The sequence below is a fragment of the Marmota flaviventris genome, chromosome 4, assembly GCF_047511675.1.
Source record: "Marmota flaviventris isolate mMarFla1 chromosome 4, mMarFla1.hap1, whole genome shotgun sequence".
Taxonomy (NCBI): Eukaryota; Metazoa; Chordata; class Mammalia; order Rodentia; family Sciuridae; genus Marmota; species Marmota flaviventris.
The window spans coordinates 25,647,639-25,669,651 of NC_092501.1; the positions used below are offsets into that span (position 1 = coordinate 25,647,639).

Genomic DNA, 22,013 nt, shown 5'->3' on the forward strand with positions numbered 1-22,013 from the left:
CCGCCCCCCGGAGGGGGGAATTCCCGTGACGTTTCCGTGCGTCACGCCTCAGGCACCTTTTCATTGGCTGAAAGTTTTAACTCCGGGACTCGCGCAGCCAACCAAGAGCGACCCAGGCGCGCCTCTCAGAGCGGAAAGGTTTGGGCTGGGCGGGGAGTAGGGGTGACTGCCCACCTGGTGCAAGCTCTGGCCGGAGGGCTAGCCCCTGCCAGGACCGGTGACCTAGCACCTCTCCCAGCCGAGGGCTACGGGGCTCGGTTCTCTTCACCCGCCCAGGCTTGCCCTGGACAGTTGAGAGTCCCGGCTAGTACTGGGCTTTTGCTACTCTTAACGCGTGGCTACCTCCGAAGCTGGGGAACCCCGAGGGGAAGCCGGCTGGTCCCAACCCTCCGGTCCCGCGCCCCAAGCCGGGCGGACTGCTGGGAAGTTAGGGGAAGAGGAAGGAAGTTGACTTTGTGGTCAGACCCAGGGCGCCATCTGGCGGCCTCTCTGGAGTCACTAGGAGACTTTGTACAGGGCCCAAAGGCTCCTCCTCTAATCCTCTAAAGGCACGCCTGTAATCCCAGTGGCTCGAGAGGCTGAGACATTCTGTCGTTTGGAGGGAGACTGAGCCCAAAACTTAAATCTACGTGGCAGGTCCTTAGCGGACCAGGTTTTCACGCTGACCTGTTCGATAACTCTGCGCTGGGAGAGAGATAGGAGGTTTTTACCTAGGAGACCCACGCCTCTTTCATCCACCACACAGATCAATAATATTAGAATTGAACCGGTCCGGTTGCGCACGCCTGTAATCCCAGCGGCTCAGGAGGCTGAGACAGGAGGATTTCGAGTTCAAAGCCAGCCTCAGCAAAAATGAGGCGCTAAGCAACTCAGTGAGACCCTGTCTCTAAATAAAATATAAAAAAGGGCTGGGGGCGCTGGGTTGTGGTTCAGCAGTAGAGCGCTCACCAGCACATTCGAGGCCCTGGGTTCGATCCTCAGCACCACATAAATAAGTAGATTAAAGCTATTGTGTCCAACTACAACTAAAAAATAAAATTTGTTTTTTAAAAGGGCTGGAGATGGGGCTGGGGATGTAGCTCCAGCGGTAGCGCGCTAGCCTGGCGTGCGCGGGGCGCTAAATTTGATCCTATAAAATTAAGATGTGTCGGGCTGGGATGTGGCTCAAGCAGTAGTGCGCTCGCCTGGCATGCGTGCGGCCCGGGTTTGATCCTCAGCACCACATACAAAGAAAGATGTTGTGTCCGCCTAAAACTAAAAAATAAATATTAAAAAAAAATAAAGGGCTGGGGATGTGGCTCAGTGATCGAATGCCCCTGAATTCACTCCCTGGTACAAAAATAAATAAATAAATAAATTAATTAATTAAAATTGAAAAAATAGCCCAAATCTAAATAGTTCAATCTCATCTCTGATGTAGGAAATGACCTCTTGTATACTTTTAACTTCCACTTGAACACATCTAGTAGCAGAAAGATCACAACAGGAATTCACTAAGTCCCACTCAGGGCTGGACCTCTCTGGTTGTTAAGAGTTTCTTCTCTTTAGAAGGTGCCTTAAATTATCTTCATTTCTACAATAGTCAGTCCTCTCTTAGACTTGTAATGGAATAATGGACCATTTCTGGGCCCTCTTGCTGTCCCTAACTTCTGCAACATGTCTCTGACCTTTTTTGGGGGTGGGGGGTGGTACTGGGGATTGAAATCAAGGGCACTAGACCACTGAGTCACCTCCAAGCCCTATTTTTTATTTTAGTTAAGAGATAGTGTCTCATTGAGTTGCTTAGTACTTTGCTTTTGCTGAGGCTGTCTTTGAATTCGAGATCCTCCTGTTTCAACCTCCCAAGTCACTGGGATTACAGGTGTGCCACCAGCTATTTCTGACCTTCTTAAGGATGCAATTTACTGGCTTGGCACAAAGAGGTTCTTGATTATGTTTCTTGATTCGGGCTCTTCATTTCCTATTACTTTTCTTCCTCTTCATTTTGACAGCAAATATAGAGTACATTAGTGTAAGCTCTTATTCTTCCCTCCCAATATAGCATGAAAATACACAGATTGGGTATCCCTTATATAAAAATGCTTGAAACCAGAAGTGTTTCATAGCATCCCCTAATCTCAAAATCTGAACTGCTCCAAAATCTTAAATTTTTGTCAATTTCAGATCAGTGATGCTTGTATTACCTTTACTTTACTGATGAAGTTAAGGCTCATAGAGGTGAAGTAACATGGCCAAACACATAGCTAGAAAGGGACAGAACCAAGATGGAAACCAGTCTCTTGCTTCCAGGGATGAAGTTTTCCCCCTAAATTTTGTATAAAACAAAGTAGGTTTTTCCACTTTATAGTGGACCTCTAAAGAGAATACCGTATGGTACTGAAATTTAGGATTTGTCTACAACATTTACATGGTAAAACAGATATTTTTTGGGGGAATGGGTACCGGGGATTGAACTCAGGGGCACTCAACCACTGAGCCACATCCCCAGCCCTTTTTTGTATTTTATTTAGAGACAGGGTCTCACTGAGTTGCATAGTTTCTCGCTTTTGCTAAGGCTGGCTTTGAACTCGACATACTCCTGGCTCAGCCTCCCTAGCTGCTGGGATTACAGGCATGTGCCACCACGCTCAGCAAAATAGATTCTTAAATGGAATAATGTTAGTTTGTTATATTCCAACTTTTAACTGTAGATAGTTGTCAGTTGGTATAGCCTCATCTATCTGAACTTAAGAAACTTATTTGTTCCACTAATTTTCAACCTAAGGATCATCTGTTTCTGCACTCAATCCTAGCATGATGCCTGGCCCAGAATAGATGCACCACAAATTTGCTCCATTCATTCACCAATAGACTCCAACTAAACTGAATTTATAAGGTGATAGCCTTTTTCTCTGGCTGGTCAACCTCATATATCTCACAAGAAGCTACAGAAAATCTGTTAGTTCTGAAGGGTATCTGCACCAAACCATCAACACTTCTACTACTTAGGAAAGAACATGAAAATATGTGAGCCAAACCTGAGTTTTGATTCCCAACTCCTTACAGATGGGCTTGGCCTCATCTTTAAGAGGTGAAATTACTTTTTTTAAAAAATATTTTTTATTGTCAATGGACCTTTATTTATTTATATGCGGTGCTGAGAATCGAACCCAGTGCCTCACACATGCTAGGCAAGCACCCTACCACTGAATGACAACCCCAGCCCCAGGAGAAATTACTTCTAACAGCCTGTTTGTTGTTTTCTAGCAATGTCAGTGCTCTGCATGAGGGTCTTAGGTCATGGAGCATTTTTTTTGTGTGTGTGTGTGTGTGGTACTGGGGTTTGAACACAGGGCCTCATGCATCCTAGAAAAGCACTCTCCCACTGAGCTACAACTCCAGCCCTTTTAAAAATTTTTGAGGGGCTGGGGATTTGGCTCAAGCGGTAGCGCGCTGGCCTGGCATGCGAGCGGCCCAGGTTCAATCCTCAGCACCACATACAAACAAAGATGTTGTGTCCGCCAAAAAATAAAACATTAAAACTCTCTCTCTCTCTCTCAAAAAAAAAAAAATAAATAAAAATTTTTGAGATAGGATCTAGCCAAGTGCCCAGGTTGGTCTCAAACTTGTGATCTTCTTGCCTCAGCCTCCCAAATTGCTGGGATTACTGGCATGTGCCATTGTGCCCAGCTCCTCTGGACATCATTAAGACCAGTATTCCCTCCAAGCTATGCTATTACTTTCCCCCAAAGTTTTGTTACTTCCATATCCCCAGGGCGTTCTTCCTTATTGGTCAGAATGAAGGCCTGAGTGTAAGCTTCCCTTGTAGCTGCCTCTGCCTTCTAAGAGAGAAGATCGTCAATAATGAGTTGTACATGTATTCGTTGCTCTTTTAATAACCGAACAAGACTTCTGCCCAATGTTTTTGCTTCCCAGCAGGGAATCAGTTTGTAGTTACACCATCTTCCTAATTTTTAGGATTAATGGAGGAACACAGAGTTGTTTTTTTTTTTTTTTTGCTGGGGATTGAACCCAGGGCCTTGTGCATGTGAGGAAGTACTCTAAACAACTGAGCTATATCCCCAGCCCAATTTCTTTGTTTATAGTATGACCATGGAAGTTTTAAAGGCAGAGCCTGTGGGGTTAAGATGGGGAAACAGAGATATTGTAGCTGAGCAAGGGTCCTGGTGTCCTACTAGCTATAGATTCAGCTTTTCTGTACTTACCTATAGAGCCTTCTCTCTCTCTCCTAATTTTCCCAGAGACAGGGTTGAGTAAGGCTCCTGGTTAGCATAAAACCAGGTATAGTCTGGACCTGGATAAGAAGGAAGTACGTCCAGGTCTCACATCTTAGTATTTTTCTACATCAGGTGGTTCCCATTTCTTTTCTTTCTTTTTTAAATATGTATTTTTAGATGTTGATGGACTTAATTTTATTATTTATATGCGGTGCTGAGAATTGAACCCAGTGCCTCATACATGCTGGGTAAGCACCTTAACACTGAGCTTCAACCCCAACCCCAGGTGGTTCCCATTTCTAAGGGGCCCTTTTCTACATTTAAGTGAGGAACTTAAGAGGTCCAAACTCCTGTCAATGTGAAAGTGCTGAGCAAAGGGAAGCCCAAGTGAAGGGCCATATAGCCAGGTGGGCCCCAATGTCACGTGTGAGTGACCCCTTATTCTTTGTGAGTGACCCCTTACTCTTTTGAGATAGGATCTAGCCAAGTGCCCAGGCTGGTTCAAACTTGTGATCTTCTTGCCTCAGCCTCCCAAGTTGCTGAGATTACTGGCACGTTCTGAGATTACGGTGCCCAGCTCTCTGGACATCATTAAGACCAGTATTCCCTCCAAGCTATGCTATTACTTTCCCATGGTGGGCACTGCAGGGTTGACACAGCAGTGCCTACTCAGAGCTGCCAGGCTGGAGACAGAGACTACAGGTGATACCTGAGTGTACTCTCAGGTTGGACCCTCAGGAATGGAGAGCAGAAGGGGAAGAAGATCCCACAGTCTGAAGTGGGTCCCAGCAAGGGCTATAAAAGTTCATTTCCCCATCCAAGTGGTAGTTGTCTCACTCTGTGACCCCCAGAAGGGGCAGGCATCATTCTGCAGAAAACCAAAATGATATAGCTGCTTCTCTTGGGAAAAATGAACACATAACATTCCACCCTAGTGCCTTGGCGAGCACAGCCACATTGCCTGGCCCATGCACACTCCTGTCTGTCTTACTGCCATGCAAAGGGCAAGAAGTGCAGGGGCACTCCTGTCATGCTGCACTGACTGGGCTGGATGGAGGCTGTGGGGCAGGCAAAAATTGTCCCTTTTCAGTTTGGGGTCAGAATGAATGATACTGCCCAGAACATGACTGCAGCTGCAGGCAAGACACCCCTCTACCTCTTAAGTTCCTTCTGCTCCTTCATGTTCTTGGGTAGGGCCCATCTAAGGAAGACTTCTGAAAAATTATAGCTCAGCTCTGATTAACCTTCCATGAACCCAGCTGGCTATCTCAGGTGTCTCTTTGAGTAGATGTGGAACTGCTCTGGCATCTCTCTGTTAAGAGCACAATAATATGGCAGTGGTGGGGGCAGCAACAGTGGTGAAGGAATCCTGACCCCAGTATTGGCATCTGACTGATGTCTGAGGGCCAGATTATTGGTAGGCTCAGCCTCACTTTACCTCTGTCCACCAAGGCCCAAGCCCTGTACATCACAATAACAAGGTGTCCTGACTCACAAGTTCAAGAAGGAAACCAGAGGGAAAGGCAGTGGTGTTGGTACTAAGACATTTATTACATCATAAAAAGTCCATTGTTGTCATTGTTTTTCCATATGTACATGCTCCTGTGGGCAGTCCTCTCATCCAACCCCACCTGCCCACCCACCATGGTACCAATCGACTCTCCAAACTGATCCACCAATTAATAAAAGAGGAAGAATTGGAAGAGGTGGTCCAGGGCTGATGGGAATGGGCTGGGAGAGGGAAACAAAGTGCAGAGTGGTTGGGCTTGGCTCTCAATGGCTGACCTGGGCAGGAGGGGCACATGGTGGGCACTGCAGGGTTGACACAGCAGTGCCTACTCAGAGCTGCCAGGCTGGAGACAGAGACTACAGGTGGTACCTGAGTGTACTCTCAGGTTGGACCTTCAGGAATGGAGAGCAAAAGGGGAAGAAGGTCCCGTAGTCTGAAGTGGGTCCCAGCAAGGGCTATAAAAGTTCATTTCCCCATCCAAGTGGCAGCGATGGCAGCTTGGATTGGGCCTGAAAAGTTTATGGCCCCGAGACAGGTGGAAGCAGGGTGGGAATAGTCTGGTGGGATATATAGTCCTGATCTCTGAGGGACCTGCTTTATTTAGTTGACCTCGGAGGTGGGTATGGGGTCTGTAGGGCGGGGTGTAGCCAGGAGAGGAACTGGAGAGGTGGCCTCTATGAGTGCAGGGTTAAGGATAATAGGCAGAGTCATGGGTGGCACGCCCACCTGCAGTGGGGAAGCCAAGGGCTGCAAGATCAGTGGGGGCTGAGCCAAAGGGGGAGGCCCATCTGGGGTAGGGCTAAGCCTGCTGGGACTAGAGGACATCGGTGATCCAGGGGAGCTGCTGGTGGTGGCTCGGGGGCCCTCTGGCTTCTCCAAGTCTATAAAGAAAGCAAGATGGCTGCAATTAGACTCTTATTGGCAAGGGGCAATTCTCATACTCCTCAGCTGGCTTACCAAACCAGCTGGTTTCCTTCAAATTTTCTTGCAGTCTAAAAAGTTAGAAGTCTCCCCTCAAAACTCATTCCAATGTTTGGCTACCTTACTTCTACCCTTCATCTCCTTTGCTGAAGTTCTCATAAGGTTAATTTTGGTCTGATCTTTACTAGAATCCCTGAAAGGCAGCCTTTGCATATTTATTCCAACCCACTGACCTAGCCCTCTTCTCCAAACCTAACTATCTGAAACAGGCAGACTATCTCAGCACAGATTATTTGGTCCTGCCATTTCTCAGAGCAAGAGCAGGTAAACCGGATTCTTGGGTTGTCTCCTTCCTCTGGCTCCCACTCAGTGCTTAGCAACAACCCCAAGCTATCCTGGGCATCCTCTTTGGCCTCTTGCTTCCTGTCAAACCCAATACACTAGCCCAGAGGGACTCACCACAGGCCCCAAGCTCTGAGGGTATTTCTGGGGGAGGTGGGTGTCCAGGTGTTCTGGGGTCACCAGCAGCAGGAGTCAGGTGGGCTGAGGCCAGAGATTTTGGGCCATGAGGCTCTGTGGGCATGGGATCTAGGGTAGGCAGAGAATACAGATGGCCACTCTTAGTGTTTTCCTTCTAGTAGAGGCCTGGCTACCTATCAGTCTTCTCAGGACACAGAGAATGAATTTAGCTTTGGGGACTCTTTAGTAAGACTGGGCTGGGGCCCCTACCTTGAATGACAGTCTGCTTAAAGAGCTCATCACGTAGGTGTGGCAGAAAGCAGTCAATGCGCTCCCAGGTGATCTCCCAGAGGGCAGAGGGGCTACCTCCTCGTGTATCTGCACTGTGGAAAATCTCTGCTGTGTCCATCACCAGGAGCATGTTCTTTAGAGATTCAGGGATGGCCTCTGACTGCAGGTAGCAGCAGGATCATGAGAACAGGAAAGAGGCATGGGAAGGCAGCTTCCAAGGAGGAGACAGCAAGACTTCCCAGGAGGTGGGAGAGGAAGTGGGCAATGGAGTTGAGCTGAGGTAGAACTTACCAGTAAATCACTGGAGCCTGCATGCATGTATTTGTCCATGAAGTCTAGGATGGTGAGCCAGAGGGCCGCAAAGGTGGAGAGTGACAGCAGTGGAGATAGATGCTGCAGGAAGACCTATGGTCCACCAGCCCCTTTTAGCCAAGGGTAGTGTAGGAACCCTCTGCACCCCTCTCCAAGGCTGGGAGGCAGACCTGCCCCATCTTGCATGGGAATCTTAGATTAGACATTGCTGTGAAATTCAGAATTCTCCTGAGTCCCTGGGTCCTGCTGAATCTCCATACTGGGGCTCCTGAGCACCAAGTCCTACCAAAAGCCATGGCTTCCCCCCTTGGAAAAATGTAAGTGTGGGGAGAATAGGAGGTATTGGGTGGTGAGCCATACCTTTGAAAGCAGCGTGGAAGCCCTCATCCTGGTCTCCTCCATCCCACCCACATCTGCTGGGCTGATGTTCTCCAAGAGCTTGGTCAGTAGTGGAAATAGTACCTAGAGAGTAAATATCTGATGTCACCATAGCCAGATCAGTTGGAAGCTCTGCTCAAAGGAAACCAGTGCTGTGTGACAGGCACAGAACAGCAAAGAAGGTACGAAAGAGGCTGAGTATAGATCATGGGGCTCTTCAGGTTACCTAGTTCTTCTTGCCTTACAATTGAATTTTAAGACCAGTATGAAGTCCTTACCTTGTTAAAACAAGATTCCCATTCCAGGGCATCTAGCTTTTGCAGGTCATGTACCAGTAGTGCTCGCTGTAGATAGGTTAGTGCCTGCATCCGCACCTGGCGCCGGGCATCACAGCACAGGCAGGCAATGCCTGAGAGCAAGAACATGGTCAGGATCCTTCAGGCAGTCGGTATTGTGCTCCCCAAGCTCCAGCACCATCTCTGCCCTACCCTGCCTGCTCCCCCAGATTACCCTGAAGTAAGGGGCACCAGCAGTGGGCCCAGAGGGTCCTTGAATCAGCTTCGATCTTCCGGCCACCTGTCTCCAGGTGGCGCTGCTCTTCTGCCCATGAGCTGTAGATAGAGGCTGCCCGTGTGTGCAGAGTGTGCATCAGGTCTAGCAACTGGGATCACAGGAGAGGGCAGGATATGAGTGGGGTTAGGTCTGGTGGGACCCCCTTTCCCAACCCCTGTCCCTGACTGAGTCCTCAAGGGGCCCCTAGCATTAGTTATGCCATACTCTAGCCCTTTTTGCTATTCCCTTTGCCTCAACTTGATGGGCTGGTTGCTCCAGTCTTCATTGTTTCTTGGTCAGAAGTTGCTCAGGGTAGAACAGGCTTTAGGAGATGTGCAGACTAAGATTTAGCACACAGATTCACAGCAAGAAAGGTATTTTTGTTTCAATTCTATTTTACACTTTCCAATGACTCAGAAAACCTTGTTTTTATTAATCTCATTTTAAAAATAAAGCAAACCTCTGGCTCAGAGGCTTTCACTGGGCAAGAATGAGTGGCCAATTTTAATAATTTTTATTTTCATCACTCTTTTCTGTTTTCTTTTTTGGCAGTACTGGAGTATTTTCATCACTTTCTAAAGTTATTCTGGCTAAGGCAATTGTTTCTTCATTTATTCAGAGATATAAAGTCAACTTGTAAGATCAATTTTACATGCCTTGAATAGACACAGAATAACTCTGGAAGAACAGACAAGAAACTGGTACAATGGTTGCCTTTAGTGAGAGGAACTTGGTGGCTAGGGACAGGAATGGAATGGCAACTTACTTTTATCAGTTTACCCTTTTATACCTTTTGAACTTTGTACCATGTGCATATATTACCTATTCAAAAAATAAGTAAACCTTAATTTAAAATTAATTTTAAGCAAGCAAAGGCATACAGGGGGTGTTGGATGAGGGGAATATTGTGGAGGTGGTAATTGAGGACCTGGGCAGGATACACAGACCCTTCCTCTCAGCTCTGGCTTTCCCCGGCCCCACCCTGTCTCCCAGTCTCAGGGGCAGGGGAGGAGAGGAAGTAAAGGGTGCCATACTTACGTCCTGACTGACCTGTAAAGACACAGTGTGGTAGCTGGCAGGCACGCCTTCATCCTCGTCATCATCACTGTGCCCACCCCGAGTAGTGTGTTGGCTGGAGGTTCTAGGTCGCCGAAGCATTGAACCCTCCTTAGATTTCTTCTTGAAGCGGTTCCCCTTGCTGTCATATTTATGACTCTTGCTACGTTTCTCCTGGGACTTGCACCCTGAGCAGAGCCAGACCCAGGTCACATTTCCATTCCCTGCCCTTTTCCCCTGTATACTTGCATGGCCACTCCCCACTGCCCCTTCACCAGGTGACCTACCGCCATTCAGACTGGCCTCCACAAAGATACGGAGAGTCTTGACGCACAGCTCAAAGTTGTCAGGGGTGATGTGGGCAGCGTCACGTACAATGAAGGACAGTGATTCCACACACTTAAGCAGAGACTTAGTGTCATGTGGCCCCAGGTCCAGACCCACTGTTAGACTATACTGATTGACCAGGGGTGAAGGGCCTGGCCGGCTGGGCCCTGGTCCTGGCTTGGAGTTATCAATGTCATCCTTTCCCACCTGTAAAGTACACAGGATACAAGATGGGGACCAGGCTTGAACCCTATTCACCTCTAGATGCCCTCTCAGAGGACCAGGAATCTTTCTCACAGAACCAGGAGGGAAGACTCATCCGCTGCCCATACCCTCTTCACTTACCATCAACCAACCACTGTTGACTACATCAGCATCTGTGGCTGATCGGTGTATTTTGCCAGGTCTGCCATGGTCTGTGTAGACCTCTGAGTCAGAAGTGTACCCTCGGTCCAGGCTCACATCATTTTGATGATAGGATGGGAGCTCACTGTCTGACTGGGCCCCTAAGCCAGGCAGAGAAAAGGGCAGAGTCAAGGTGGAGATGGGACACTGGTACAAAGGATAATTTAGGCTCTCAGAAGAAAGGTATTGAGGCCTGGCCTTCTCTCTCTCTGGCCTGGCTCATTTTCAGCCATGTCAACAGAGGGCTGAAGCCTGGACAACTTCTCTCTTGACCAAATAGGGGAAATGGGCTAATTTGGGCTTCTATGATATCTAATAATAGCTGTCAGGGAAAGGGGATGGTAGTGAGAACAATTTCTGGGAAAATGGTCCTCAGGACAATAAGCAGCCTGCTGCTTAGCCTTTTGCTTTATCTCCTTGCCTCCATATGATTCAATTTGTTGGTACTGGTAAGTGGGCACTGGAAATTCTTGAAGCAGATGGCAGAAAGCCAGGCATGTTTGATTGGCTGAATGGCAATAACTTGTGTTTTGTTTTCCTATCCAAATTCCTGGGGCCATAGCTGTTTATCCATCAGGGAGTATTTCTGTGGGAAAAGGCTTACCAGCATCAGGTGCATCAGTACTGGTTGTGGCCTGCAGAGCTGCTGGAGGCTTCACCCCTGAGCCGATGCATTCGAGCAGTGTAAAGAGGGTGGCCCAGTCATCACTGGAGTGGATGTTGGCTGCATTGGTCTTAAGAAGTTCATGGAGTCCGTATGCAACCTGGTGACTGACTCTGGACAGCACACTGGGCTTCATCAGTAGCAAGATGCGCAGGGAGAGCAGCACCTGGGATGAGGGTTAGGAGCAGGAAATGGGGAGGGGGCACATTGCTTCCTGTTTAGTTTCATTCCCCATCAGCCTGTTTAGGCCAATGAGATTAGCTGGGACCCAACTTAAGGCACTGCTACTGGTCTTGTCTTATTTGTATTTCCCTAGTTTTCTTGTATTCATACGTATGTGTGTGTGCATCAAATTCTACATGATTTTGCCATCTGCACTGAGGATTGAACCCAGGGGCACATTGCCACTGAACCATATCCACAACCCTTTTAGAGACGGGGTCTCACTAATAGCTTAGGCCCTTGCTAAGTTGCTGAGGCTGGTCTTGAACTCGCAGTCCTCCTATCTCAGCGCCAGGGAACCCACAGACCACCTGTATAGTTTTGTGTATCCACCACAAGTTAAGCTATACTGAACAGTTTCTATACCATGAGATCCCTCACGCAGTACTTTTATACGTCTCCTCTTTTTTCCTGCCTCATTCTTATCTCCTAGCAATCTGTATCCAACTTCTAAAATTTTCTAAGTCCAAAAGTTATATAAATGAAATTATATGGTATATAACTTTTTTTTTTTTTGTACTGGGGATTGAACAAGGGACACTTTACCACTGAGCTACATCCCCAACCCTTTCTATTTTTTATTATAAGACAGAGTCTCACTAAGTTGCTGAGGTTGGCTTTGAAATTTCTATCCTCTTGCCTCAGCCTCCTGAATCTCTGGGATTACAGATGTGCGCCACATAGCTGGTTAGTATATAACCTTTTTTTTTTTTTTAAAGTTTCTTACATTATCATTTTATTAAAGATTCTTATAACTAAAAATCCATATATACATTTTCCTATGCTATAATTCAGTGTTGACTAAACCTACTACCAAATAAAAAAATTAACCCAGGCAATTTGGCACATTTAAGGAATACTTATAGTTCATAGAGACAAATTGTTTTCTTTTTTTTTTAATATTAATTTTTTTAGGTGTAGATGGACACAACACAATGCCTTTATTTTTATGTGGTGCTGAGGAGCAAACCCAGGTCCCGCCCATGCTAGGCGAGCGCTCTACCACTGAGCCACAATTCCAGCCCCAAATTGTTTTCTTAAGATAAACCCAAAAAGAAGGAAAATGTTATGAATGAATCAAACTCTGAGATGGAGCCTTAGATTACATACTTAGTATATAACCTTTTTAAAAAATATTTTTAGTTGTAGATGGACACAATATCTTTATTTTGTTTATTTAGTTTTATGTGGTGCTGAGTATCGAACCCAGGGCCTCTACTACTGAGCTACAACCCCAGCCGCAGTATATAACCTTTTGAGCTGGGCTTTTCACTCAGTATAATTCTCTGGAGATTCTTCCAAGTTATTACATGCATTAGTCAATAGTCTGTTGCTTAAACTGCTTAACAGTATGCCTCGCTATGTGTGTGTGTAACAGTTTATTTATTGAAAATCACCTAGGCTGATTCCAGTTTTTGGGTAATACAAATAAAACTTTCATGAACATTCATGTACATGTTTTTATGATAAAATAAGCTTCATTTTTCTGGGATAAATGCTCAAGAGTGCAATTGCTGGGTTGTATGGTAACTGCATTTTTCTTTTTTTTTAGAACATCTGACAATTTAATCATATATTATTTTGCACCATATTCATCTCAGGAATGGTCTGTTGTTCTTTTTTTAATATTTTTTTTAGTTATACATGGACACAATATCTCTATTTTGTTTATTTATTTTTATGTGGTATTGAGGATTGAATCCAGTGCCTCATATGTGTGAGGCAAGCACTCTGCCACTAAGCCACAACCCCAGCCCCATATTTGGTTTTATAAGAAATTATCAACAGATTAGCTACACTATTTTACATCTCCACCAGCAATGTATGAATTATCCAGTTCCTCTGCATTCTTGCAAGCATTTGGTATTGTTACTTTTTTTTTTTTACTTCATCTGTTCTGATAAGTATGTAGTTATATCTTATTATGGTTTTAATTGCACTTCTTCAGTGAAATAACTGGTCCTATCTTTAGCCCATTTTCTGATTGGATTGTTTTGTCACTCTTATGTTTTGGATTTTGTTTTACATACTAGCCTTTTTTTTTTTTTTTAAAGATACACAATCTTTTTTTTCCCAATCATTTTATTTATTTATTTACTTAAAAAATTTTTTTAAATTGTTGATGGACCTTTATTTTATTCATTTATTTATATGTGGTGCCGATTATCAAACCCAGTGCCTCTCACACACTAGGAAAGTGATCTACCACTTAGAGTGGTGCTGAGGATCGAACCTAGGTCCCGCCCATGCTAGGCGAGTGCTCTATCACTAAGGCTCTTCACACAGGCTCTCATAGGGCAAAAGTTTTTAATTTTTTTAAGTATTTTTTTTTAGTTACACATGGACACAAATTCTTTGTTTATTTATTTTGATGTGATGCCGAGGATCGAACCCAGTGTCTCTCATGTGCAAGGCAAGTGCTCTGCCACTGAGCCACAACCCCAGCAAGTTTTTACTATTGATGAAGTTCAATTACCAGTTTTTCCTCTTATGGATTGTGCTTCTAGTGTCAAATATAAAATCTCTTTAGTGTAGATCCTAAAGATTTTCTCTTATATTTTAAAAGCTTTTATAGTTTTACATGATGCATTTAATATGATCTATTTTAGTTAACTTTTCTGCAAAGTATGAGGTTGGGTTTATTTGTTTTTTTCCCCTCCCATGGATTTCAATCCCTCCCTTCAGTATCCTTCCTCCACTGAACTGTTACACCTTGGTAAGAAAATCAGTTGAACATATTTGTCTATTTCTGGGTTTTCTATTCTGTTCCATTGATCGGTATATCTATTCCTCCACCATATTACATATTCTTGACTATCATAGCTATAGCCATAGAATAAATTCATAATATCAGATAAGAATGATTCCTTTCATTTTATTCTTTGCCTAAATAGCTATTCTAGGGCCTTTCCATCTAAATTTTAGATAAGCTTGTCTATATCTACAAAAAACCCTGCTGGGATTTTTATAGGAGCTGCATCGAACTTATAGATTGATTTGGGAAGAACTTATATCTTCAGTATGTTGAATCTTCTAATCCATGAACATGGTATGGCCTCTTCATTTATTTAGGTCTTCTTTGATTAGTATTTTGTAAATTACATGATACAAATCCTATACATATTTTATTAGGTATATATCTAAATATTTCACATTATTTAGAGCACTTATATAAGAGGTATTACATTTTAAATTTCGGCTTTTATTATGTTCCTGTGGAAATATAATTAATTTTTGTGTATTACTAAACTCACAAATTAGTTCTATGCTTTTTTTTTGTAGTTTAGCCAAGAGATCTCAGGAAGGTCAGAAAACCAGATATAGGGCTCAGGATGCTACAAAGCAGCAGCAGTCCAACTCTGCAAAGACTCAGAGGAGCCTACAGAGGTACAGGGCATTAGCTTCACGCCAAAGGCCGTTCCAGGCTCACTTCTACTTGTTAGATTGCACCAGCCCATTAATTAGTACACTCTGTCTTAGGTCGTATTCAAAACTGACACTGTGGCTTCCGTCCCTTGCATAACTACTCACCCTCCCGAATGTATTATTTACCTGCCCACTGATCTCTTCTCTCCGTAACAGCCGAATGGCCAGGCGCAGCAACCCAACCACTGCCCGCTCCACAAGGAAGCAGAAATCTTGGGCCTGGACACAGAGGTGGTATAGATGGTCTCTAACAGTCTGCCAAACACAGCCTACTCGGTCCCTACAGAGAACATAAGGAATGAGGATCATCTCAGTTGGAGGGGCCATTGGGCAATAAGTTTCATAGGCCTTTCATGGCTCATTGGTCCCATATCCTAAGCAGACAGCTGTAGTGAGCAAACTTCCCCCCTACTGTTTATTGTCCCCAGAGCCCCCAAGCAAGATGGCTTCTATCCCATGAGCCAAGGGTCTGCCTAAAGACTTCCCTCACCTGCTTTCCCCTACCTGTTCTCTAACACAATTCTTAGCAGCATCTCTAGACAGAATGCAGCATCTTCTTCATCATATGTCTCTTCATCTGGTGTCACTGAGACCAGAGCCTGGAGAGGAACAGCAGTAGGAAAGAAGGCATGGAGGAGAAGGCAGCCACTGGCTCTCTCCCAACAGAAACTAAAGCACACACCACTGACCTGTCACCCCTCCCAGACCCGGACAGTTCTTCTATCTCTTTCCTTTTTTCATCCTTACCTTCATGAGCTCCTGCAGTGATTCCAGCTGGAGAAACTTGCTTTCTGTGATCATCTTTTCTGGGTCACATTGCTAGAGGGAATGCAAGAGAGAGCGGGGTCTGTGACAAAGGGCTGAAGGAAAGAAAATGTCTCCAAGAGACAGGAAGACAGGGTAGAATCACACTGGTCTCTAAAGAGAACATAAGGGACCCTGAATGTTTCTATTCTTCCATTCACAGGACCACATCTGTCCAGGAGGGAAGAGTCTAGGCTTTCTCACAAGGGACAGGCAGGAAGGTACCTTGATACAGTCTAAGGCAACTCTCTTGGCTTCTTGGTTCTCAGTGGATGGGCCCCGCATGCTGGACTGCTCAGGACCACTCAATGTCAGCCAGCTCACGAAGCTCAGTACTGTTGACTCTCCTCTATAGGAGAAGGGGTACATGTCCTGGTAAGTCCCAAAGTTCTGATCCTCCCTCTGTAAGTCCTCAATCTCTGTCTGCTCTTACCGGTTTGATGGCGTCTCCTCCCTCTGTAAAGAGATCTTGCCATTGGGATCCACAAAATCTTCTACCTGGGAAAGCAGGTCAAGAATAATTTCTTTCCATATGGTCTTTATATTTCTTGCCCTCCAAGTAAAGTTCTCTAGCTTTCTTCCTGTAGCCCTCTGCCCCTACACTATTGTACCCTTCCAAGTGGTGACTGGCAATGGCTTCCACCAGTCTTCCTTTATTGCTACCCCCAAGATCTGTGTTATTACATTTGATGTGTTCCTAAGGAGCTTTGCCAGGTATCAGGCCCAATGCTACCCTCAACCAGTTTGATATACATGAACAATATAGAATGCTGAGGCTCTTTGTTGTTGTTGACTAGTCTACCAAGAATTACCTCCACCATAGCCTTGGGTAACAGTTGGGCTCGAAAGAGCTGCAGCATGGCCTCCATGATATTCTTCCATCCCTCCCGCAGGATATCACCATGACGATGGGCCAAATGGAATACTGTCTTGGCAGCAATATGAGCTTTAGGGTTGCTTCCAAATACACTGGGCAGATTCTCAATAGACTGAAAAAGAGGATGAGAAGAGGTATAGGGCCTGGCTAATGTCTCAAAAGGAGGTTCTCTTAGGCCTGTGGTTCTTAAGGTCCTTCTGCTTCCATCCCCTATAATACAGGTGGTAATGGCTAACCTGGAATCACTTTTGCATCTCCACTTCCATCCTATTACATGAGGTAACACTCTTCTTTTTTTTAAAATATTTTTTCCCTTAGTTTGTTGATAGATCTTTTATTTATTTATACATGGTGCTGAGAATCGAACCCAGTGCCTCACACATGCAAGGCAAGTGTGCTACCGCTGAGCCACAGTCCCAGTCTGAGGTAACACTATTCTTTTTTTTTTTTTTAAAGAGAGAGAATTTTTTAATATTTATTTTTTAGTTTTTCGGTGGTCACATTATTTTTATTTTATTTTGTACGTGGTGCTGAGGATTGAACCCAGCACCCTGCGCATGCCAGGCGAGTGCGCTACCGCTTGAGCCACATCCCCAGCCCATCACTATTCTTATTCCAGAATAAGCAAAACAGAAATGGTCTCAATTCTGATGTAATTGAGGGATGGGTGCAGATAAGCAAAAAGGATAGTCCCATGGCTTAAAGGTCCTCCTTGAAAATCCAAGTACAGTCTCTGCCCCTACTCACCTCATTGCTGAGAGCTGTGAATTTGCAGAGGGAGATGATGAGATTGTCAAACACATCACTGAGGCCATAGTGGGCGGAGATCATGGCACATTTCCTGTAATGTCACCCCATCCCAGAAACAGAGTCATTGGAAGAGTAGGCAGCCCCTCCCCAATCAGTCCCAGAAAAAACTTTTCACTTGAGTCTGTTTAAGACTCAGTTTCCTAAGTCTCAGCTTGACTCCATAAACCCAGGAGGAACCTCATTCTAAAGAAAATAAGAGCAGGGTCAAAGGGGCATGGAGGCTACCATGTTTGTTTGGAGAGGTAGGAGGAGGTGAAGACAAAGGCCAAAGCTGGGTTACCTGAAGCCTGAGATGGCTTTCTGGATGATAGTCTCTTCCAGGCTTTTGTCAAAGACATAAGAGAGAGCAGCAATAGTGGGGCCCCAGGTCATAGTGAAGAGGTCAAGGTCGTAACTACCAGGAGGCACTCTTAGGAATATGCCCTCTGGGGTGGCACCTCGATGAAGCAGCACATTCCACACATAGTTCTCTCTAACTAAGCCGGTCTGCTCCTCTGGCATCACAATTTCCTCATTCCTGTCAGGAGATAAGGGAAGGAGTAGTAAGGGCACTTCTGTGAACCTGACTTGTTCTAAACTAGGACAAGGGTCTGTCTTTAAGTGGGGCATTCAGTTCTGTATAAGATCTCTTATTCTTTCTGTGAGAGGATAAATGATTCTCTCTACTTTTCTGATTTACAGTAAAGAACTAATTTTCCTAGAGACTCTAATCTCTGACCCAAGCATCACCCTCCAGTGCCCATCTTGAATTCTCTACTTATCAGAGAATGAATGTACCTTGTGAGCTAAATGGGAAAATCCAACTGCTTTAGGTTCAGGAAATGGGGCTATGATATCCCACTTAAGAGGGGCAGTTTGAGCTGGGGATGTAGCTCAGTGGTAGAGCACATGTTTAACTTGTATGAGGCCCTGAATATGAACCTTAGCACTGCATTCAAAACAAAGATTTGCGATGCTGAGGCAGGAGGATTGTAAATTCAAGGCCAGCCTGAGCAACTAAGTGAGATTCTTTCTCAAAATAAAAAAACAAAAACAAAAAAGTGCTGGGGATGTAGCTCAGTGGTAAAGTGGCCCACAGTATAATTCCCAATACCAAAGGAAATAAATAAATAATACATTGAAAAGGATGGGGGTGTAGCTCAGAGGTAAAACACCCCTGAGTTCAATCCCTAGTAGTGAAAAAAAGGGATGGTGGTGGGGGGCAGAGGAACAGTTTGCTTAGAGTACTATAGTCCCAATGTTGTTTAGTCTTCTTCAAGAAGGAAATGAGTTATCAGAGAGTTGGACTGCCCAGCTCAAATCCCAGGACATGTGAGTCACTACAGTCTGATACCATTCTAAAAAAAGGAAGCAATATGTTTTCCTTAACAGAGATGCTACCCTAGTCTACATATATACTCACTTGATGGCATGGTACATGTCCTCCAGGATGTCTTGCTCAAAGTCCTTGCCTCCATTCACACCTTTTAGGTTTTTGCGAAACTCCTAGAGATAGGCCAGTAAGCTTTTGTGCAAGTGCTGAAGCCCCACCCAAGGAACTCCTGGGTCTGTGATAAATAGGACTTAGGAAATTTTAAGTGAAAGAACCCACCTCCCCACCCAGTTTCTCTTCTTGATTGGCCAGCCTTCCCTGATTCTCATGGATAGAACCCTATCCACCATGCTCACTGGAAATTCCATATCCTTCCTGTTATATCCAAAGCTGTGACAGATCTTCTAATGCCTGACCTTACCTCCAGGGTCATGGGTGCATTCTGTTTGCGAACATTGTGGTTATGCTGGTCTGTGTTAAGCATGATGACAGAATAGGCCAGGGCAAAGCAGGCATCGCTATTGGCAAACGGGGAGCCATTACAATTCTGAAAAAGCAAAGACCCCGCTTGTGTCAATTCCCTTCTCTGGCCCATTAAACCTTCACTACTAACCCACTGGTCAGTTCTGGTACTACCCAGAAAGTGGCCAACCTCTTGCCAACTCCTTAATAGAAACTGGTCTTTCCATGGAAAGCTCACTGATGTTACTCTCAGCCTTCATAGAAGATAGGAGCTGGGATATTTTTAGTTGGGGGCCAGAGAAGCCAGCAAACTGATCTGGGATCCAGGGCTTAACCCTTGTCACTAAGACTCACCCTCCAATGTTCTGTGAATGCTTCTAGCAACCTATGAATGACTGGTGCCTCCCCAGGCAAACGGAAGGCTTCTAGATAGAGGCGGAGAGCTTCATCAAGTCGCAGACCTTGAAAACTGAACGTGCTATAGGGAAAGGAAGCAGAATGAAGAGCCTGGACATATGGAAACTGCACACACTGGGCTCTCTGTTAGCCACATTTCTCCTAATTTCCTCCTGGAACAGAGGAGGCTAAGGGATCTGGCAAAGGGCAGATCCTAGTCATACCTAACAAACCCCTAACTTTAGCATTTGTCACATCAACAGACTTGCCTAGAAATCTGTGCCCCTGGAACCCTGCTCCATCCCTTTGTAATGCTCTCCATGCAGAATGAAGGGGTTTCCAGAAATATCTCATTAGAGTCCCTTTTCGGCCCAACAAATATAAAATGGGAAGAGTATGTGACCTAGTCACCAGCAGGAACTAAGACTGCCTTTGAGGGAGATGCCCTGTTCCCCAAGACTGAACACCAAACTACATTTCTCATTTCTTTCTTTCTCTGTTTTTGTGGAGCTTGGGATGGAACCCAGGACCCAGGGTATGCTAGGTGAGTATTCAACCACTGAGCTACACCCCCAGTCTTCACATTTCTTATAGTTTCCTCACCTCACAAAACTCTCCAATAGGTCAATGTTTTTGCGGTCACTCACAAACTCTCCTATCATTTTCTTGTCCAGCCGAGGGTTCTCTCGGAGCCACTGGGCTACCTCTGTGTTGTCTATTGGGATGGTGAGGAGACCTTTCTCCTGAAGAAACTGGATCCCTTTCTTTGGTTTTTGGTTGAACTGCTCTGTGCCAGTGATTAGCAGCTGGAGGAGAAATAGTACAAATGTCAGGAGCTGTTCTGCCCTTAAATCAGACAAGGTCAGACCACAACCCATAGCTGGCCATCTAATGGGCTCCTAGGACATGGTTATTTGTGACTACAACTAAGAGTGGGTCAAACTGGCCCTACCTTTCTCCCCTATTTTCTTCTCCTACCCCATCCTCTTGTTTCATTAAAAGTGGGCTAAAAAGGGGGCTGGGATGTAGCTCAGTGGCAAAGTGTCTGTCTTGCATTCGCAAAGCCCTGGGTTTGACTCCCAGTTCCAAAAAAGACCAAAAAAAAAAAAAAAGAACCCCACCAAAATAAATAAATAAATAAGATTAAAAAAAAAAAAAAGTGGCTAAAAAGGCTGGGGTTGTGGCTCAGAGGTAGAGTGCTCGACTTGCATGTGGAAGGCACTGGGTTCGATCATCAGCACCATACAAAAATAAAGGTATTGTGTCCATCTACAGCTAAAATATATATATTTTTTAAAAAAGTGTCTAAGAACCAGGCTTCATGGTTAACGCCTGTAATACAGTGACGAGGAAGGAGGATCACAGTTTGAGGCCAGTCTCAAATTTAGTGAGGCCCAAAGCAATTTAGTGAGACCCTGTCTCAAAAATAAAAAGGGCTGAAAATGTGGCTTAGTGGTAACACCCCTGTGTTAAATTCCTGGTACCCACCCCCCCCAAAAAAAAAGTGGATGAGGAGCTCCTTGTCACTCCTTTTCTAAGTGCTCAAGATGCACAGGACAGCCTCCTCCATTTTGGGAATCAGGGGGAAAGCAGCAAAAAGAGACTATAGAGAATTCTTCAGTGTTTTTTGTGTTTTGTTTATTGTAGTACTGGGGACTGAACTCAGGCACTTGATAGAGGTAGAGGTGGCACTAAGCAATGTCCTCAGAGCCCCCTTTTTAAATTTTTTATTTTGGGGCAAGGTCTCACTAAGTTGCAGAGATCTCTCTAAGTTGAACTCATCTCAGCCTCCTGAGTCACTGGGATTATAGGTGTGTGCCAATACATCTGGCTTCTCTTTAGTTTTATACCCATCCGTGGCATCTATTGACAGACAGCATCTTATTTATTGCTTGGCTTAGATTCCCCTTCTTTCTTTGGTTGCTTATTTCTTAAAGCCCTGGGTTTGAAGGTCAAGGTGGACTAACTGTGATGATGACTCTGCTCCCTATGTTCCTAGTCACAGCCCTATAATCAAGGGCACACACAAGCAGAAGTCATTTAGGCTGGCAATAAGAAAAAGAGTTAAATAAAAGGTTTACTTTGTGTTAAGAAAACCAAAAGCAAAAACAGTTATTTGAACTTTACTAAAGCACCAGAATAAATATCAATTCCTTTTATTGCCAATCCTTACATCAGAGCTAGAAATGACCAATAACCTTTGGTGACCCACATGACACCAGCTCCCAGGACTCCTGTCATCACTACCAGTAACATTTGGCTGGAGTAGCATTTGCCCAGGCAAACAATAGCACTGCTCAACTACATGGCTTAGGAGTAAGGGAAGGAATTCAAAGGAGACTAGGAGATTGCTTAAGTCCCAAAATACCTAAAGACCACCTTAGGAAGCTGTACAATGAGCAGCTGGTATCTCCCTCATCCTCAACCTCTGGGACTAAAACCCTATAAAGGATATCCAGATAGAGATGGGTAAGGCTGAACACTGGGGAATATATGTATGAACATATGTACCTTCTTTTTGTTTTTAATTTCAATTAGTTCCCGTGGATCTGGCAGGAGACAGGAAAATCGAGGTGGCTTCTGCATAAACTTTTTGTCAGCTAAGAATGAGA

General features: G+C 44.9%; 1 protein-coding gene across 6 annotated transcripts in view; it reads right to left on the reverse strand.

Moving 5' to 3' along the window:
* Positions 1 to 5,747: 5,747 nt before the first annotated feature.
* The window catches only part of Gbf1 (golgi brefeldin A resistant guanine nucleotide exchange factor 1), a 295,142-nt gene continuing 278,876 nt past the window's right edge, over positions 5,748 to 22,013 (reverse strand). For 4 of the 6 annotated variants that reach the window (XM_071610962.1, XM_071610961.1, XM_071610964.1 and 1 more), the window contains 24 exons: positions 21,913 to 22,001; positions 20,005 to 20,207; positions 19,360 to 19,483; positions 18,965 to 19,090; positions 18,634 to 18,716; positions 17,512 to 17,748; positions 17,169 to 17,262; positions 16,357 to 16,533; positions 15,978 to 16,042; positions 15,770 to 15,893; positions 15,488 to 15,559; positions 15,245 to 15,339; positions 14,867 to 15,020; positions 11,033 to 11,258; positions 10,369 to 10,529; positions 9,984 to 10,230; positions 9,679 to 9,884; positions 8,599 to 8,749; positions 8,367 to 8,497; positions 8,071 to 8,172; positions 7,690 to 7,803; positions 7,378 to 7,558; positions 7,108 to 7,236; positions 5,748 to 6,608 (listed from right to left, as the gene is read on the reverse strand). In XM_071610962.1, coding sequence (XP_071467063.1) covers positions 6,328 to 6,608; positions 7,108 to 7,236; positions 7,378 to 7,558; positions 7,690 to 7,803; positions 8,071 to 8,172; positions 8,367 to 8,497; positions 8,599 to 8,749; positions 9,679 to 9,884; positions 9,984 to 10,230; positions 10,369 to 10,529; positions 11,033 to 11,258; positions 14,867 to 15,020; positions 15,245 to 15,339; positions 15,488 to 15,559; positions 15,770 to 15,893; positions 15,978 to 16,042; positions 16,357 to 16,533; positions 17,169 to 17,262; positions 17,512 to 17,748; positions 18,634 to 18,716; positions 18,965 to 19,090; positions 19,360 to 19,483; positions 20,005 to 20,207; positions 21,913 to 22,001 — 3,572 coding nt within the window. In that variant the 3' untranslated portion in view covers positions 5,748 to 6,327. The remainder of the gene's footprint in view (positions 6,609 to 7,107; positions 7,237 to 7,377; positions 7,559 to 7,689; positions 7,804 to 8,070; positions 8,173 to 8,366; positions 8,498 to 8,598; positions 8,750 to 9,678; positions 9,885 to 9,983; positions 10,231 to 10,368; positions 10,530 to 11,032; positions 11,259 to 14,866; positions 15,021 to 15,244; positions 15,340 to 15,487; positions 15,560 to 15,769; positions 15,894 to 15,977; positions 16,043 to 16,356; positions 16,534 to 17,168; positions 17,263 to 17,511; positions 17,749 to 18,633; positions 18,717 to 18,964; positions 19,091 to 19,359; positions 19,484 to 20,004; positions 20,208 to 21,912; positions 22,002 to 22,013) is intronic. The other 2 variants (XM_071610965.1, XM_071610963.1) reach the window with 1 other exon arrangement.